The sequence below is a fragment of the Stegodyphus dumicola genome, chromosome X1 (genome assembly GCF_044657685.1).
Source record: "Stegodyphus dumicola isolate Sdum_Otavi_A_Nest chromosome X1, ASM4465768v1".
Lineage (NCBI taxonomy): Eukaryota > Metazoa > Arthropoda > Arachnida > Araneae > Eresidae > Stegodyphus > Stegodyphus dumicola.
In genome coordinates this window covers 47,419,775-47,435,838 of record NC_140780.1, presented here as the reverse complement: position 1 = coordinate 47,435,838, position 16,064 = coordinate 47,419,775, and the positions used below count along the sequence as shown (strand labels likewise).

Below are 16,064 nucleotides of genomic sequence, written 5' to 3'. Positions count from 1 at the left end.
GTGATGATTTAACTCCAGTCCCCGTTAAAACATTATTAACATTTTGCTTTCAAATTACTTCAAAACATCTTTCAAAATATAACTTACCAGTATGGATGCACACTTTTAAAATAATTCTACTTTAATTAAACTTAGGAGATAATATAATCAATTAATCAATACGGTTTAGGAAATAAATTATTATTAACTAACTTTGCAGCAATTGCGCAAGTAATAATAACTTGTATTCGCACTAAATGGATTTAAGTTCATACAACATTTGATATGCTAAATAGCAGCTATTAGCGCTATTTATCTCTTACCTAATGTACCCACTTTATATATTATCTCCAACCTTTTTAAGTTTTAAAGTTCTTATACAAAAACTTTACTGTATTGAAGGTTAGCAGCCTCCTTACTTTTATATCTTGCTAGTTTAACTCATATTGAAATCACTAAATGTCATTCCACTAGATGACAAACTTGAAAATTTAACGCCATGCCTGCTACAGGTAAACCCAAAAAACAATTTCTATGAAAAACATTTAACTGTATTTACATGATTACATGCGGTACTTGACATATTAAATATATAGGACAGACTAAAAACAATCTTAACTTTCGAATCAATAACCATAGAGCTCAAAAAATTCAACGCACAAAAAAATAACATTAAAATAAGTACACCATCACAACTTAATACAGCAGAATTAGAACACTTTAAACACCATGACTTCAACTCTATTCAACTTCAGATACTAGATATAATACCCAATCACAAAACACGAATTTTTCAGGAATCTCTCTATATACTAAAACAACGTTCACTTTATCCATATGGACTTAACACTTATATACATAGTCATAGAGATACTTCTAAGAAGTCTATTTTCAGCCAATTTAAACTCTACAGCATCAAAATGCAGAGAGGAAAAAGAGGAAGCAAAATAAAAAATAATGCGAGATTTTTATCCACTTTGGATACACTTGCATTGAAAAAACAATTGAAATGTTTTTTTGACTCAGACTGTTTTCCCAAGAAACTTCTCAACTGGTTACACTCCTGTACTAATAAATTCCTTATCAAACTAAATAATTCATTCAAGAAAGCTACGACAACATACAAATCATTAAAGACATGATTCTTGATTTTAGTCTTTTCAGACTCTCTAATAGTCTCACTCAACGCAAAATTTATTTTAAAGTCAATTTTCTGCATCCGCAGTTTGACAATATTCATTTCTCAAGAATCATCAGAGATTGTAAAGATTACTTCCCCGCAGTTGACACTATACCAATGATTGCATTTAAATATCAAAGGACCTTAAGCAACTTGCTTACTAACCACCATGAAATAGATGAAACTGCAGAATGACATTGTAAGACACCAATTTACAGCAATTACGTAGATTCTCATCACCAGCACATAATTACTGGCAACCTGAATATCATACAAAACCATCAACTAAAAACACTAATGAGTTATGGTACAAAATTTAGACCAATCAGAAACATGACTACAAATTACTGTTACAAGACTTTCGAAAACAACATCAACGAATTTATAGTTAAAGCAAGCTATCAACTGAATTTTCCCATAGATACCTTCTTAAAATGGAAAGCTAAAATTCTTCAACGCATATCCACAGAAATCAGTCACCTCAAATTTAAAAGTACACTGAACTGGTCGCAACTTACATCTGATATTAGTAAATTAAAACAGCTTTTTACTATTACAAAAATAGATAAAGCAACTAATAACTTTAGCATTATATGAAAACAATTCTACACTGAGATTATTCATAAAGAACTTCTCAACGCAACTACTTATCAATCAGCCAACCTTACAGAAACATCTATAATAAACAGGATTAAAACTTTTCATAAGAAACTCAATATTACTTTCAATGCAAACTACAACAGATTTACTAATCTTTATGCGATTCCCAAATTCCATAAAACACCATTAAAATTTAGATTTATAGCTAATGGAACTAATAATTACAAGAAAAATATAGACTATTATTTTTCAATTCAACTTAATAAAATCTGTAAATTTATTTTCAATGATTGTAACACTAATCATAACTATTGCTGGATCATTCATAATAACACTCCTGTCATTAATACCATTCATACCATTAACATCCAAAACATTAACTGCTATGATTTTGAAAACTTATATACCTCACTTCCTCTAGAAGAAATCTATACCAGTCTACTTGATCTACCAAAACTTTTCCCTAATATACTCAATATCATGACTCTTGACAAATGGAAAACCTACCTAAAATGCACACTTTTTCATAACTACATCAAGTTTCAAAATCAACTTTTTAAACAAGTCAGAGGATTGCCAGTGGGCTTACATTCCAGCACCTCGATCTGTAATATCTTTTTATTTGTCAAAGAATTTAACTTCCAAAATAATCTACAACCACAAGAGTTAAATTACTACAAACACACCTACAGATTTATTGATGACCTTATTACAATTAATAATTTTGGTAAAATTGAAAACTCCGACATTTATCCGAATTGTCTTAAACTTAATAAAACTAATAATTCACAAAATAGCATAGACTTTCTAGATCTTCAAATCATTAACTACAAAAAAATTTTACTTTTTGACAAAACAAGAAACTTCAATTTCAATACTAACAAATTAATAAATTGGAACTTCAACATATCCAAAAAAGTAATTAACAATACTATAATTAATCAAATACAACGAATTAAAACTATATGCACAGATACAATAGATTTACAACGCGAAATTTTGATCCTTATCAAAATTCTCAAAAATAATCTAATTCCCTTTCAATTTATCAACCATTGCCTTAAAAGAGCAGGCGTTAAATACTCACTCTAAATCATTTAACTGAGATAGGGATATGATAATTTATTCCTAAACCTGAGAAGGCGGTATAAGTTGGATGACTGTCAGTTGAAAGATTTGTATATAGTGTAATTACTCAATTGTATATATTGTAAAAAGCTAATTGTCTTCAGACATATACTGTTACTATACTGTTACTAAAAAAATGGGCCTATTTCCTGCCTTTAGACTGTCTACTAGCTCTTGGATAGCGAAAATGCCTTTTTCCTTTCTTAAATTCGTAATCATTGCGACACGACAATTAGCCAGAAATTAATTAATTTCCATTCACTAGTATTTTTAAAAAAATCTTAACAGACGGTCTCTCTCAGATAAGAACTCCACAAAATACATCCCTCAAGAATTCCAAGTCCCACCCACTACCATAAATTTCTTCACCCAAGTCTTGCCGACTGATATAATTCAAAGCCCCTACTGCCGCTAAGAATTTTCGGACACCCTACACTTCTGAGTCGGACACGAAGAGAACACACTGCCAACTTCCCCACTAGAAAGAATGTAAGTTACTTAATACCTTTCTGGCCTTTATATCTTCATGTACATTCACTGATCTTATTTATATTATTTTCTATTTTATTTTTATATTATTTTTATATTATTTTTATGTTCTCTTTGATTTGTTTTTGCAAAGTTTGCATTATTTATCTTTTTTCTAATCTTCTATGTTTATTTCAACTTTACTTTGATTTCGATTTCATAATGACAATTTCCAATGTTTAATTTCTACAAATAATATAGTACTCAAATACATAAAGATGATAGTGTCGGGGACGATTACTCGAGTTTTACAAGATTTCTCTACAGTAATTGATTTTTACTCCAAATTGAATTGACTAAAATGCTTCATGAGAATCAGTTCTTTGAGTAACAACTATTCGCGGAAATATTTGGCCTGACTAGAATTGCCGGTTTGGCTTTAATTTATAACTCGAGTAAAGACGAAACACTTTCATATTTACGTATTTCTATCAATTATTGATCATTGAACGGGAGTTGGTTTGTTCCCCTTGAAAAGTCAACTAATTTCCGATCAATGACAATAATTACATGTTTTAATTTTTACTTTTACAATTGTAATATTATTCTTCGTGATGATTTAACTCCAGTCCCCGTTAAAACATTATTAACATTTTGCTTTCAAATTATTTCAAAACATCTTTCAAAATATAACTTACCAGTATGGATGCACACTTTTAAAATAATTCTACTTTAATTAAACTTAGGAGATAATATAATCAATTAATCAATACGGTTTAGGAAATAAATTATATATATATATATATATATATATATATATATATATATATTTAGGCTGAGTTGAAAATTAAAAGAAAACTGTTTTACTTTTCACTTTAAAAAAAAGGGGAAGGGGTAAGCTAACTTGTTAATATAAATGAAATATGATATAAGTCTATTTTGAGATGACAGTTACGTATTTGTAAACAGTAACGATAATGTAAAATTAGTAGATTTTAAATATATATACATTCGTTTCAATAAAAAATAACAAAGATGAACAAAAAGGTATTAAACAAGCAAGTAGGCATAGAATAAAAGAGTCTTTTTATTTGTAAGTCTTATTTGTGGAAGTTTCATTCAAAGAATTAAATAGGAATGGGCTGCTCAGATGGTATAGTGGTTAGTGGAGCCTGACTGCCATACCAAAGGCCCAGATTCAAATCCCGGAGAAGGCATGAATGTAAAATTCTCTGTCTTTTCATATGAGGTAACTGTGGCCACCTATTAGGTGCCTCCACAATAAAATGGCCACCGCATCTGGCCTTAGTAGTGGCCAGTGCCATTATAGGGAAGTGCCTTTCATTGAAGGGAGGAATTAAAACAGGAATGGTAGGCACAACTTATTTGAAATTGAAATGCTGAGATGAAGTGTCAAGTGACTTAAAGTGTGTAGTAATTGATGATTTTAGCAGAATGTTCATATGGAAAGTTAAGTTTCAGATAATTTATGTGATATTTTAGAAAAAAATGGTGCTTGAAATGTAAATAATATTTTAAATTGAAAACAGTATGTGAAAAAAGAGAAATGTTTCAGTATGTGTTTGTGATATTAATTTAGAAAAATTATTGTAAGAAGTAAAAGTATTAGAAGCACAAAGCTTTCAGGTAGTATTTCAGTAGTTTGAAATACTTTTTATCATATGTAAACATTTGTTTTGCTTGAAGTGTACATGTGGAACTCAATTTTAATCCATGTATAGTTTTAATTGATTGCAAAGCAAACATAATTTCTTTAATTGCTTAATTTGTTCACATGTTATCACATATTGCATGGATGTTATGTTTTCTTACTAACACCTTTCAAATAGTATTAGTAAGAAAATACAAGCTATATATTAGTTACCGTGTTTGACAGCATATAAGACGCACCCTTATTTAGAAGGCCACACACATGTAGATGTAGACAGTTATGTGTGTCTAGATCTTTATCCGGGCTAAAAATAGCATTCAGTATTGAAAGTTAACCTATGTCCTTCACGTATAAGACGTGGGTAACTTTTTTGAGACCAAATTTAGGAAAAAAAGTGCGTCTTATATGCCGTCAAATACGCTACTGTTCTTGCATTTCGTATCCTGCCGAAATAGAAGTCATTGGCACTTCACTCATAGGGAATATTTGTTTCTGAATTTTCAAAAGTAAATTCTTAAATAATAGACCTGTCTAGCTTAAAATTGTTTCAGATATTAAATTTGAATCTGAAGATCAAATTGTAGTTTTTAATTTCTATGATTTTTTTAGTCTTTTGAAATTTTTTATGCTAAACACTTTTATGGTGCTAGACTGTAAGGGCACGTTTTCAAATTTCAATGTAATTAACTTGTTCTTTTGCACTTATTAATGTTTAGTTTTGAGAAACAAGTTTGATTGTGTCAGGAAATTCATTTCTCAGATACAATAGCTCTTGGTTTTCATTGAATGCTGACTAGGAATTCGGATCTAGCAACTTGGTGCTTATTTCCTAAATTAGCATTTATGAAAAGGACATTCAGATTTAATTATTAAACTATACCTGGGAAATAATCTAGGTTAATCATGCCCAAGTGTTAAATTTTTCAACTAGCTTATTTAAATGATTGTATGGCTCTCTATATGTACTAATTGTTTAAAAATATATTTATTAGTTAATTCTTAATGAGCTGTATAATTATTATTCATCATTTTCTGAATTTAGATGAAAGAGAGAAGAGAATAACGTTTTTGATTGACTCGATTACTCAAGAACATATTAAATATTTGATGCACAATTTTGTTCAAAAGGAAAAAATTAAAGAGATTAGTCAGGAAAAAGCCAGTGAAATGTTAGCCAAGTCAATTCATGGAGAGGTAACTTTTTTAAAATACCTTTATAGCCTCATAATATTCTTATCAGGATTTTTTTTTTTAATGTTGAGGAATACTGTTTATGCTCTTGTTTCACCTGTAAGATTTCTTGATTTATTTAATAGGAATTGTCTGATTTGTTCTAGGGATATGTATATATATAATTACAAATTAATTTTTAAAAAAACAAAATCTAATCATGCCTAGTATTTTTACACATTAAGCTGCTGAAAAATTATCAGTAAAGGCATATAGTAAGTAGTTTACAACTAATTTTTCACCAAGACCAAATATTGAAATAAATTTTAAAAAATGTTAAAACCAAAACTCTTCAAACAAGCAATACCCCAATTAAAAAAAATGGAATTAAAAAAACAAACATAATAGAAGAGGAATTCAATCAACTTCAATGCCTCTTTGTCAGGAGGAGGAACATTGAAATCAATTGAAATGTCTCTTCCACAAAAATCCTTGCTGTTCTGTATTCTAAATTAGCTGATGAACCATTCAATATATTTTAATTATAATAGTTTATTCAAAATTTCTGGCCCCTTCCCAAAGCAAGGAAAAAAACAAGGAAAGTAAATTCTAATTAGAATCTTGTACCTTAAATAAAGAGAATTCTATTTAAAGAATTAAAAACATAAGTGAAACGATAAAATACTTCAGTGATAACTTCAAATCATAAAATTCTAATTAGAGTTTACTTTGTTTTTTCCGTGCTTTGGCGGGGGGCTAGAATTTTCGGGGGAACTATTATAATTAAAATACATTGAAATTGTTAATCGGCTAATTTTGGATGCAGAAAAGCAAGGATATTTGTGGAAGAGAGATTCCATTTGACTTCAGTGTTTCTTTTCCTGATGAAATGTCACTGAAGCTGATTGCATTCCTCTTTTATTTTGTTTGTTTTTCTTTAAATTTCATTGGTTTTTTTGAATTGCGGTATTGCTTGTTTGAAGAGTTTCGGTTTCTTACATTTTTTAAATTCTTTTTTGCATTTATGGGTTTATTTAAAATTTATTAATTCTGAATTTCTTATTTTGTCTTTACTGATATATATATATATATTATTTTATTCACTGTGTTAAAAAATGAAGCAAATAGAAAATTGTGTTATCTATTAAAATTTTCTATTGCATTTATAGTTTAAGAAAATATGAATTTTTTTTTTTTTTTGCCAAAAGGGAAACGGTAATGGGCTGTTAGAGCTAAAATATGATAGGTAATGTGGAGCTAGAGCTAGTTTGAAATGTTCAAATATAGAAATTTTGTTTCAGCTTTTAATTTAACATTCATTTTCATTTCAACTCCTTCTTGTTTGAGACTGCCCTGCATCAATACTAAATCATTAATAAATTTTCTTGTTATTGGTTCATTTGCATTCATGTTGTTACGAAATGTCCAGGGCTGGTAAGATAACTTGCTTGCAAAGCAGGTTTAGGGTTGCCATAAAATTCCAAGGGAAGCCGGGGTTGCCACATTTAACGAGAAATTGCCCATTTGGCAACAAGATTGGCGATATGCTAGGGACGAATGGAGAACTTTTTGGAACAAATTCTTGTCAGTTTAGCCCAGAATGTTCTCGAACACAAGCCAAAAGCTATATAAACCCTGCTGGTCCGCAGTCAGAGTGTGCCTCATTTAGAGTGCAAGATAGTTTCGAGTTAATCCGTGAGGAGTCGATTGAGTTGACAGTCGGGCAGTGAGTGCCAAGCGAGTCGTCGAGTGCATCAAAGAGTCTAGTGTATCGAGATTAGTGCATCGTTGAGAACGTGTGTTAAGCTCCAGGAATGACTGAATCAAAGAGTTGGGAGCTGTGCTCTGTGTGTTGTCGAGAGTTGTAGCGTGGAGAGTCTCAAGAGCACTCAAGTTCCGAGAACGACTAAGCAGAATCAAAAGCTGTACTCTTGTGCTTTGCAGTGAAGCTGTCTCCACCGTTATAGCCTGATAACATGAAGGTTGTGTCACTGATTGTTCCAGCGTGTTTATAGTAAATCTTCGATGACTGTAAAAGTGTTTTGGAGCTGTCCTGATTAATATTGGTAAATAAAGTGTGTTTCGATATTCCATCAAGTGCTGTCATTGTTATTCACTCCCAATCCACACAAACTCTGTACGAACGTGAAGGAAGAAAATAACGTAACAACTGGTGTCAGAAGATAGCGTAACAGTATGTTAAATGCATGCCCAAACTGGGAATTTTTGGTTAACTAGCTGTTGTTGTCATTAAGTATCAGTCCATCTGACATTTTCCTTTCTGTGGCTACTCAGTTAAGTAAGCAAGAAGAAGCTAGTTCCTTATGGTGCCAAATGAAGTTTTTGTTTTCTTTGATACTTTAAAATAGGAATCCATTGATGTTTAGTTGGGAGTAACAAGTTTATGCATATGAGTTTCCTGATAATGTTATATAGGATTAGCTATACTGTTTCAGTGGGAAAGACATTAAAAATTGAAGAATTTATCATAAATACGAGTCTGAAACAGAAAATGTACAAAAGCAATAAAAAAGCATTTAATTATTTGAACTTTTTTATCCATGACGTCTTTTACAATTTGCACATGTTGTATCTAGAAAGTTGAAAATGGTCAATAAAATTGCAAAATGTAATCTTCATAATGGTTTAAGTGGTTTTATATATAAGTTCTTACAAAGTAAGTTTTGTGTGCCAGTAAGAAATAAATGATTTCCCTGAAACACAATAATCATCGTTGAAACATAAGACATTTTATACCAAGCAGCCAATAAAGATCAAGCAAAATGAGCTTGCAGGAATGTGTGAAATAGATCACAGTTCTAACACAGTAGGGAAAAAAGTTGGGACTTATTGTGGTAAGATATTTCTGAGTTGCAGTAGAATACAGTGGTGCCAAAAAAGGTGCATCACCTGTGGAAAAGTGTGCAAATAATGTGTTTTACATAAAGATCATATTGTTACAATAAAATAAAGTTTTAGGATTAGTATTAATCAAGTTTTATTTGGATAAATAAATAGTTTACACTTAATAACTCACAAAATGAAAAAGCATGAAAAATGCAGTATTTAACAAAACATGAAGCAAAGTAATTGATGCACAAATTTTTTAAGTAATGTAAATTCTACATAATGCAGTCATAAGGATCACTTCAGTATTTAAGGAATCCTCCACGAGCTGCAGTGACAGGTTTGCAGCAGTCTGGCAAAGAAGACATCAACTTCTTAATGTAATCCTGGGCAATTTCATGTCTCCAAACCCTAATAATGCTTTCTTGCAGTTTAATCTAGAAAGTCCTCCACGAAGGCATCCCTTCCTTTAGGCAGATAGCCCTTGTGTGCTTTGCCATAATTTAATAATCCAATCCAATCTTGCAGTTTAATCTTAGTAACAGACTTTTCAGGAGCAATTTTACCTATTATATGCCAATAGCTTTGAGTGTGATTCAGATGAGGACTCTTCTCAGGCGAGTCATGAACTTTTAATAGCAGATTTTGTCAGATAGGCCTCCATTTATGGAGCATCCTTTTATTTTTAGAGCATCCTTTATTTTTAAAACTCCATAAATGGAGTTTAGATCACTCCAGATTATGGGTGTCCGGATTAACGACTTTTGAATGTATTTATACACAGAAGAGGAAAGTAAAAATTTTTTTGGTAATGCTTTAACCTAAATATGATACTGCACTTCCAGAATACATTAGTTGTTTTTACTTGATGTTACTAGTGTACTCTGGAACTGCAGTATCATATTTATGTTAAAGCATCAGCAAAAAATTTTTACTTTTCTCTTCTGACTAATATTTTAAAATTTGCAGCTCAATGCGCAAATTTTTTGACCAAATAGGTCTTTCTCTTTCTTTTTGTACTACTTTCTACTTTTATATTTATACATATATTCATGACATAATTGCAAACCATTTACCTCTGATCATGTTAAAACCTATTAATCTTAATGGCAAGCCACTTAGTCTCCAAGAAGGATGCGCCACTGCTCCAAAGTAATGCTTGGAAAAGCCTCTCCTTTTATTTCCTACCTCCATGCCTCCACCTATAGGGGAAAAACAGGAGCAAAATTATTTTTGTAACATCCATTATGTTGTTGAGATGAAAACTTGTAAATGAGGGTACAAAATCCTGCACAAATAAGTTTCATTGTATATTAGGGTGCAGAGTTTTAATGAAAAATACAATTTAGAGGAATATAAATGATCCCAAATAACTAGCTTTAAACACTCCCTCCAAGATGCGGGTATAAACTGATACTTCCACAGTTTCAGTAAAAAATTTCAGGCATTCAAGCCTTTTGCTGGATATGCATTCCCAGGCCATTTAGTCCACTGGGAAATGCGCAGTAGACTGTCTACTGCGCATTTCCCAGGAAAACCTGGAAAACTGGAAAAAATCAGTGAATTCAAAATTTGACCAAAAAATTCAGGGAAAAATTGGAAGTTCATATGGCTATCCCCCCAAAAAAGCGAGTTTTGTGCTGACGTTGAAAGTGATCACTTTCTTGTCAAATTGTGTATCACGTGAGCGGCATATGGGCAGCTGGCATAGAGCCAGTTTTTGAAGCTCTAATTAGATTGTCTTTTAAAAAGGCAAAGCAAGTTTCCAGCAACTTTGGTTTCCAGTAAACTTGAGAATCGCATGTGCAGTGCATGTGGAAATAAACAAAATACTTATTGTCGTATAAAACAAAATCGGTTAAATCCTAGTATATGGTACTATGAAGGTTAGAATCAAAGAATATATATTGTTAAGAAGGGAAATGCCAGAACAAGAGTGGCTCCGTTCCAACGTAGAAGGAAACGGTGTCCGCCGATAACATCGCGGGCGAAACCGTTGCGGAGAAAACAACGCAAGGCCAAAACATCGTGGGAGAAAACATTGCGGTACAAAATATCGTCGTCGAAAATGAAGCTGTTAAAAAACTTCGCAGTTTAAAAACATCGTCGTCGAAAATATCGTGGTAAAAAATAAAGTATCTACAAATCATTGCATGACGATAACCTCGCAGACATGCTTTTTTCAGGCTTTAATAATTGTAAATGGATATTCACATAATAATTTGTGAGCACAAGATGGAAAAAAGGATAATTTTTACTTTCATATTTTTTATTAACTAATAAATTTTTGCTGATAAAGTAAGAAGGAAACTTAAGCATAGAAACTTAATGCGACATATAGCTTTTAACAGAATTTTAAACCGACATAGTTAACTAGCAAAGGTCATTAATAAATTATTTTTTATAGTTTTTACTGGTAAGTTTTCATGAAAAGTATAATGTAAAAAAGATTAGAAAAAGGAATGTAAGTAACTGCATGACCTTATCTATAAAAAAATTGCTAACTTAATTGTGAGATTATTTTCTTCATTTTTGTTAATCTAATACTCTTATAGTGAAAATTATTTCATGTTTTGCTTCAGTTTATTCTTAAAGTGTTATTAAAAGTTTCATGCAGAGTACAGTCAGTTATTGAATGTCGATTTGTTAGTTATGACGAAAGTCAGCTACATAATATTTTAGTAGGGTTTGGATTTATTAGATTATGCCAATGCACTCTACGGCTATCTGCTTAAGGGATGGAATTCCTTTGTGGAGTACATCCCTCAGGAACTGGTTCATATGCACATTTAGAAAAATTACAAAAATCTTCATGCAGCTTTTTGTTTGTTTGTTTTTTTGTTCCTTGGAAATAATGTATACTTGCAGTGAACCTTCTTGGTAACTATCTCCCTGAGATGAACAGTGTTTTTGAGATCAATAAAAATAGGTTTTGATTATTACGCAAGTTCACCGCATCCACACAAGATTAAAATAATACAGAATTTTTAGTGGTCGCTTTAATTTGGATTGCTTAAATTTACTTTTAGATTTAGGCATTTCTTATTAGCACTTTAAAAGTATTATTTAATTTTTCATATACATTTTATACAAAAATTTTGTAGTTATTTACTGAATTTACGACGACAAACTTCCTAAGACAATTTTAATGTTTTTCTTCAGTGTTTCTTAATTTTCAAAATATCTTAATTTATGCGCTCGGGAAATCTGTAGCGAAATAAGATAGAAATAGATAAGGTCATGCAGTTACTTACCTTCCTTTTTCTAATCTTTTTTAGATTATACTTTTCATGAAAACTTACCAGTAAAAACTATAAAAAATAATTTATTAATGACCTTTGCTAGTTAACTATGTCTGTTTAAAATTCTGTTAAGTGCTATAAGTTGCATTAATTTTCAATGCTTAAGTTTCCTTCTTACTTTATCAGCAAAAATTTATTAGTTAATAAAAAATATGAAAGTAAAAATTATCCTTTTTTCCAACTTGCGCTCACAAATCATTATGTGAATATCCATTTACAATTATTAAAGCCTGGGAAAAGCATGTCTGCGATGTTATCGTCATGCGATGATTTGTAGATACTTTATTTTTTACCACGATATTTTCGACAATGATGTTTTTAAACTGCGAAGTTTTTTAACCGCTTTATTTTCAACGACAATATTTTGTACTGCGATGTTTTGTAGTACGACGTTTTCATAAATCCTGAAATTAATTCTAGCGGTATGATGACATACCATCACAAAATTTAGTGCACATATTTTTTGATTATGTATGCTGCTAAATAAATATAAAATACCTGATTTTATTTATAAATATCATTAAATAAATTTCTTTCTTTCGTTTAGCTGCAAAATGTCTGCAAGAAAAGACAGTTTTAATCCAGATTGGGCAGATTCTAATCTCAATCATTAGTGAAGAAAACAGCACCTAGTTATAATAGTAATAATTTGGGAAATTTTTGTGTTTTTAAGTAATACCATAATTAATTTACTTCTTAGCACACCCAACATGCATTACGCGGATAGACTGGAATTTTCTTAAAACACACCTGGAAAAGTTGGGGAATTTCATTCTTCTGTTTGAGTGGCAACCTTATTTAAACTAATTTGCAGCTGCTTTTCTCCACTTTTGTGATAGTAAAGCAGGATGTTTTTATTTTATTTTATTTTATTTTTATTGCAGTCATTCAAAATAAATCTGTGCTTCATGAAAAATTATGTTTCCTTTTTTATCTTTAGAAAAGTTTTGATTTTGATGAACGAATGCATTTTAGGATTCTCAAGAATTAAATTAAATTTGTGAATGCTTGGACTACCATTCAAACTATTATAGGTTATGATATTGACCTTACATCCACTGAATTGGAATGCAAATTACTGATTAGCTGTCTAATTGAGTTGGAACAGGGTGCGTAGTGGTCCTTACAAGTGCTTATTAGTCCTTATAATTGAAAAAAAAAATTATAAAGGCCCTTATAGGTACTTACTTTTTCTCTAAAACACTTATTTTTCTGCTTTTAGTGCTTTTTTTTAGCTTTTTTTTTCTATGACTATGCTCTTTTTTTTTTTTTTTTTTTTTTTTTTTTTTTTTTTTTTTTTTATCATCATCAAAGCCGAAAGTAAATAAACAATTTTTCTTCCTTATTTAAAGCGTTAGATTGGGAATCATACTCTTTAGATTTAGTGCTGATAAGCTCTTTTAAGAACTAACTATATACTAAAAAAAAAAATCATGAATAATAATTACCTTTCTGTTAAACGTGACTCACAAACTTTTATATTACAACTACTTGAAAAACTGATGGAGAGAAATGTCCAGTTAATTATTCACCAAGTCACAATTCTGTTTCTGCGAATCCAATGTATATAAACGTGAAACAACACTAAAGCGTACGAGAAAATGAAAAGTATATTGATCCATTTTCCCAAAAAAGGTCACATTGCAGAAAAAGAATGCAGTAACATTGTTTTGGAATATTCCCATTGCATTAAACATATTGTCTAGTCGTACCTTACAGAATTTTAAGACCTATGATGTAAAAAAAAATGAGATTAAATTCATTCATTAATGAAATAATTACATTTATTAATGAAAGAAAGTTATGGGAAACGTTTAAAATGATCTTTATTCTTTCCCATGGGCAAGCCTCTGTTGAACAAGGACTTAGTATCAGTAAACATGTAGCAACAGAAAATTTCAAGGAAAATTCATACATCGCCCAGTGCATAGTTTGTGGTTATGTGAAACATGCTGGTGGGATCCACAATGTATCAGTTATGAAAGAGATGTGAGCATCAGCTTTTTTTAAGTCATTCACAGTATCGGTTATATTTGGAAGAGCAGGGGGGAAAATATTTTTCAAGATAAAAAAAGAAAAGCAGAATCAGCAAAAGAATTGATTTCTCTTGATGGAAAGAATACTCTCTTAGAAAGAGAAGTGCTTGAAAAGCAAATCTGAAAAGCCCGAAGTTGCAAAACACTTTAATCTTTTAAATAAATCTAATGAAAAGTTAAAAGTTTCTTGTGAAAAACAAACCCTGTTAAGGGAATTGGATTCAGACATTAATCAAAAGAGACAAATCAAAAATCAAAATGTTAGCATTCATTAAGAAGCATAATTTTTTTCTTGTTTCTTTTTTATGCTATAAAGTACTTTGTATGAATATAATAAATATTGTTTATTATTATTTATTTTCTGTATTTTTAACTGAAATTTCGTCATTAACTCGTGCAATATAGTTTTGCATAGGTTTTTTTCCCCCCTCTCATTGTAAACTTGTTCTGTAAATTGAACTGTTATTTAAAATTAAAAGATAATTGTAATTGCGTTCCTTGGTTGAGTAATGCTAATTTTCTTGTAATAAATACTGAATTTCTCATGTTTTAAATTACAAGTCTCATTTTTCTTTTAAGATCATGCAGTTGTATATATATGTAATTAAACAGATGCTTATTTTTTTTCTTAAAGTGTGCTTGAAAAATACTTATAGGTGCACATATTTTTAACTAAAATGTGGCTACTAACCCTGCAGGAATGTTGTCTTGCAATGGATTTCCAGTCATAGCGATGTTCCTGGCAATGAGCAGGCAGATGCACTTGCTAAGGAGAGTTGTGGTTTTAACCAAATTGAATTACATGTCACTCTTAGAAGCATCAAATGGACAAAAAGAGAATGCATTTATGAGGCCAGACTCTGTCACTACAGGGATGTTACAACTGCAAATAATTGGTACCTTATTGGACAAATAGATATGTGTTTCTCTGCCAAGAGCTGTTGGTGTGGCTTGCTTTAGATTCATGACACAGCATGATTACTTACAGCCTCATCTTTTTAGATCTGGACTTGCTGACTCTCCAAACTGTGTGCTCTGTGCCTCTGCTCTAATTATTGGACATCATCTTTTTTCTTTTACTTCTTTGCAAGATGTTCTTTCATCAGACTTCTTTATGACTCTCCCAACGACAGGAGCAGTTTCCTTTATTTATTGGACTGCAAGGTGCCACATGCTTGAAAGAGTGTAGCCGGGCGTAATTTAAAAAGAATGCACATTTCCTTAGTTGTTTTTCTCGCATGTTGAATAATGCTGCTAAATATGAATTTTTGAACTATGATTTGTTGTTTCCTGTGTTTTAAAATGTTTCTTAAGTGAGACATGGCATTGTCACTGAAAATGCATGTGTTATAGCTACTGTTTTATCAAGGTGTTATTATTAAATGAATTATATGAATTTTATTATTAAATGAAAAATAAATCAGATGAGATACTTATATTTTAATTTGGGATGGGGGAATTATAAAAATTTATTGCAGAATTTGCTACATATACAAATTCATATTGCTTTTTTAAACATAATTTTTATTTATTTAACAGAATGCACAACAGGTATCGGTAATCGTGGGTCACCCTGAAGACACTATTACACAGTAGGTGTTCTTTTTATTCAGTATTATTTATATAAAATTACATGTATGTTATACTCTCTCCCCCTTTATATTTACCATACATTTTTAATG

General features: G+C 30.8%; 1 protein-coding gene across 12 annotated transcripts in view; it reads left to right on the top strand.

Annotated features, from left to right (window-relative positions):
• The window catches only part of LOC118179732 (sentrin-specific protease 6-like), a 178,162-nt gene that overhangs the window by 74,678 nt on the left and 87,420 nt on the right, over positions 1–16,064 (top strand). For all 12 annotated transcript variants that reach the window (XR_015038591.1, XM_085807890.1, XM_085807897.1 and 9 more), the window contains exons 4-5: positions 6,070–6,221; positions 15,922–15,974. Coding sequence is in view for 11 of the 12 variants with exons in the window: in XM_085807890.1 (XP_085664016.1) it covers positions 6,070–6,221; positions 15,922–15,974 (205 nt within the window). In the remaining variant the exon portion in view is untranslated. The remainder of the gene's footprint in view (positions 1–6,069; positions 6,222–15,921; positions 15,975–16,064) is intronic.